At 40.6% G+C, this 4,675-nt stretch overlaps 1 protein-coding gene across 1 annotated transcript; it reads right to left on the bottom strand.

The window, feature by feature from the left end:
• Window positions 1-315: 315 nt before the first annotated feature.
• Window positions 316-912, bottom strand: LOC104119436 (uncharacterized). Its single transcript, XM_009630951.2, has one exon. It carries the CDS (start codon window positions 910-912, stop codon window positions 316-318), a length of 597 nt encoding a protein of 198 aa, XP_009629246.2.
• Between the last annotated feature and the right edge of the window lie 3,763 nt (window positions 913-4,675).

Below are 4,675 nucleotides of genomic sequence, written 5' to 3'. Positions count from 1 at the left end.
AAACTTAGCCTTTTAAAGCTAAATCATGAAACCAAGTGTTCCGATTTCAACCCGAACCCTTCCATATCCTAAACTAACCATCCCCGCAAGTCATAAAATAATAAAAGCCCGTACGAGGAGTCTTATTTAGGGGAACAGTGTTCTAGAAAATAAAATGACCGGTCAGATCGTTACACCTGTCATATCCGCCTTGGACTTGGTCGCGTCCGTTTCTTCCGGTACCTGGAAATACCTTGGCACATGGTGGGATCCCGACGTCTCATCCCATTTGTTATCTTTGTTTGGTTCGGGAGCAGGCGTCGATTCCTGTAATTGTTATGCCACATGTTCCTTCCCTTTATTGCTGGAAATCGAGACTGCGTTCATCTCCCTTGTCGCCGGTTGATATCCTCTTATTTGTTTGATTCCCTCTAGAGTTGGGAATTTCAGAAGTTGGTGATATGTTGATGGTACGACCTTTATCTCGTGTAGCCATGGTATGCCAAGAATTATGTTGTAGCCCATGTCACAGTCTACTACTTCAAATAAGGTAGTCTTCATGATCCCTTCTGCATTCATGGGTAGCAAGATCTCCCCTAGGGTTGTCATACTTGCCAAGTTGAACCCGAAGAGGAGTTTTGTTGCCGAAACGATGCTTATAGTTAGCTTAACTTGTTCCAGCACTCTCCATTGGATAATCTTGGCTGAACTTCCTGGATCAACCAAAACACATTTAATCTTGAAATCCAAAGCGCTAAGAGAAATTAGAAGGGCATCGTTGTGCGACAGTAGAAGTCCATCAGCGTCCTCTTCTGTGAAGGTGATGTCTTCCTCGTCGACTTCCCAGAGTCTCTTGCTATGAGTGACTGATACCTTTGTCTTTTTTGCTGCCGAAAAAGTTACACCGTTGATTTCTTTCGCCCCAAAAATCATGTTGATAATTAGTCGAGGAGGGTCTTCCCCTACCTTCGAGGGTTCCGCATTATCCCAATTGCGGCCATAATTGTTCTTAGACCGGTCATTTATGAATTCTTTGAGATGACTATTTTTAACAATATTTCCACCTTTTCGCGTAGATGTCAGCAGTCCCCAGTCCTATGGACGTTAGTCCCATGATACTCGCACCATAGATTAGGATCCATCTGGCAAGGATGAGATCTCGCCGGCCTCGGGAACCATGCTTCCTTGATGTTCCTCATCACCGATACCAGCTCCACTATGCTGACATTGAAATTGTACTCAGACAACCTGGGATAGGTGGAATCCTGGGAACCCGATACCTCCTTGCCTTGCAATGACCTATTATTTGGGCCATGATCAGTTCTTCTATTGGGAGCGAACCTATCCACTGAATGTAAACCTCTGCTGTCGCGTCCTTCAGCCCTCTCGTAAGGAAAAAAACCGGCCCTTAGAATATCGTCGATCTGCATCAAAATCATCCTTCGACTTATCCCTGTTCTTTTCTCGATACAAGACCTTAGTTGATGTCTGGAACCCAAGTTGATCATCTTCTATTCTTATCTTTGATTCGTAACAGTTATGGACATCCGCCCATGTTGTTTCCTGGAACTCGAGAAGGCTTTCATTCAGTTTTCGGGAGGCGTCGGAGCTCCTCGGGTTCAATCCTTTAGTAAATGCCTCAACTACTATTCATCTGGCACGACCGGTAGCAGCATCCTTTCTTTCTAAAACTTGGTCACAGACTCATGCAGCAATTCGGACTCTCCTTGCGCAATTTTGAATGTGTTCGCCTTCTGGGTCTGGACCTTCTTGGCCCCGGCATGGGCCTTGATGAAAGAGTCTGCGAGTATCTCAAAGTAATCTATTGAGTATTCGGATAAGAATGAACATCATGTCAGGGCCCCTTTCGTGAGGGTTTTTACAAACTTCTTCAGTAGGTTTGACTCAATTTTATGTTGAGCCAAGTCGTTTCCTTTCACCGTCATTGTATAGGTGGAGATGTGCTCCTGAGGATCCAAAGTCCCATCATATTTCGGTACATCTAGCATTTTGAACCGCTTCAGAATTAACTCTGGTGCTGCGCTCGGTTTGAACGACAACTGAGTGTATTTCTTTGAGTTCGGGCCCTTAAGCACTAGTGGTGCGCTTAGAATTTGGTACATTCGAGCATTTATTTCCCTTATAAACTGAATGAGCTTGGTTTTGAATGGATCATTACTACTATTGTTACCAGATCCGATGCCGATCCCCCCGACCATGTCGAAGCTAACCTTACCCCTCGGGGTGTTGTTATCAACCCTTTGCACTGTTTGATTTGTGTGAGCACCGGGAGGAACTGGGCCTCTTCCATTCGCGTTGTTGGAAGCACCCGACAATGCTTGCCTTAGTTCTGTCATGGCCTAGTCTTGCCGTGAGAGATGGCCCATGATGGCCTTTTGGTGTTCTCTCAAGATCCTCACAGTTTTCGCAACGTGCTCGTCCTCAGCATTATCAAGAGTCGGCTCCCATACGTGTCGGGGATACCGCCCACCATGAAATGACGTTGCTATGTCCTCCTAATTGTGGGTGTCACTGATCGAATCATCATGTTGAAGTAGATTTTCTTGCGCCTCAACGCTGTGTGCGATGTTGACATCGTTAGCTGTCATCTTTTACGATTTTTGCTAAGAAACAAAGAATCAAACAGATTAGTAATAGATGCAAGGATCAACTCAATTACGTAACTGTCTAAGCACCACGGTGGGCGCCAAACTGTTTATCTGTAAAACGGTACAAATGAATTTATAGCATGGTTTATAGATAAGCGAATCGATTTGATCCCAAAATGATAAATAATTACAAGACTTAGTGTTAAAATCGAGATTGAATAGCAGATAACTTGGTTCCGGGAGCAAGGCTTCTGAAGGCACCAATAAGAATAGTGTTAGACAGAAAATAAGGTATTATTCAGCTTGGAATAGTGTGTAGCATATCTTTATCAGAATTTTCCTATCTGACAATGGTTATTGAAGTCACTATTTATAGCTATACCTAGGGAACAATGTCCTAGGATCAAGCCCCTATTAAATAATAATAATGGGGGTCATTGATGAATATGTAACGGCAGGTCATGAATGCTAAAATTCTCTGTAACAGATGCATATTTAATATTGAGTATTATTCTTCATTGAATGTCATCTGGTAACCAATATTTGTTTGCTCTCGTTGATAATGTTCCTTTCGGAATCTACCCGATGTCAACTGAAGTTGTTGTCATCGGTCTTGATTTTGACTCGCTTCATCTTCCGCCTGCCCTAAGTTCCACGTGTTACTCTGTCATTCGCGTATTTAATATGAACCGATTTTACCTTATACACATATTACTTTAAAGAAATTATTAACTTTACACTGACAAATGTCTAATGTATAAACAAGCCGCCCTATGTTAAATACGATGGTTTGTTTGTCAAATACGAACTCCTTTATAGTCATGATTGTTCAGCATTTTATCCAGCAGAAACAACCAAGTAAAATTATAAAATACTCTTCAACTTAATAGTAAAGTAGTGACTTTGAAGATAGGATATATATCTGTTGTTGAATTTTTATATGTCTTGTTTGATTTAATAAGTGGCACGATCAAAAGTGTTTTGCTTTGTAAGTGGTACAATCTGGATAATTGAATTCGTGAAAGAATTGTCCATAGTTTCAAATTTGCACAACGTATGCAAGTCGAAGTCAATCACACGTGCATGCAAATAATTATTTCACGGGCTAGCTTTATAATCTTATTCTCTCGTGGGTCGTTTGCTTGCCGGGATGAGATAGACAAGGATATTAGATGGGTTAGAATATCCCATAGAATCTATCTCACCTCCGATATTGAATAATTAATCCTACTATTTTAGTACAAAATGATTCACAGAATTAGTTAATACCTACAACAAGCACAGAATAAAATAATATAATTTCTCATTTTATTCCAAAATTGTTATCTCTATCTCACCAACCAAACGAATGTATGAGAGCGCCTTCAATTATTTCTATTTTCAAATTATCAAGATAATGATATATAGTATAAAGAAATAGCCAAAATTGGAAAATATACAACAATACTCCGAGATGGAGTGTCGAAAAACTAGAGCGTACCATTGAAGGCAGCAAGGTTTCTAAAGGCAGCAAGGTTTCTGAAGGCAGCAATAAGAATAGTGTTAGACAGAAAATAAGGTATTTTTCAGCTTGGAATAGTGTGTAGCATAGGTTTATCAGAATTTTCCTATCCGACAATGGTTGTTGAAGTCACTATTTATAGCTATACCTAGAGAACAATGCCCTAGGATCAAGCCTCTCTTAAATGACAATAATGGGGACCATTGATGAATATGTAACGGCAGGTCATGAATGCTAAAATTCTCTGTAACGGATGCATATTTAATATTGAGGAATATTATTCATTGAATGTCATCTGGTGACCAATATTTGTTTGCTCTAGTTGATAATGTTTCCTTCGGAGTCTACCCGATGTCAACTGAAGTTGTTGTCCTCAGTCTTAGTTTTCACTCGCTTCGTCTTCTGTCTGCCCCCCTCCACCCTCCCCGGTTCCACGTGTCACTCTATCATTCGTGTATTTACTATGAACCGATTTTACTTTATAGACTTATTAATTGAAATAAATTATTAACTTTACACCGACAAATGTTTAATGTATAAACAAGCCGCCCTATGTAAAATGGTTCAATTTCAGCATATCGATGGT

Source organism: Nicotiana tomentosiformis, chromosome 2 (assembly GCF_000390325.3).
Source record: "Nicotiana tomentosiformis chromosome 2, ASM39032v3, whole genome shotgun sequence".
Taxonomy (NCBI): domain Eukaryota; kingdom Viridiplantae; phylum Streptophyta; class Magnoliopsida; order Solanales; family Solanaceae; genus Nicotiana; species Nicotiana tomentosiformis.
The sequence above is the reverse complement of the archived record's forward strand: the minus strand, read 5'-3'. Positions and strand labels throughout refer to the sequence as shown.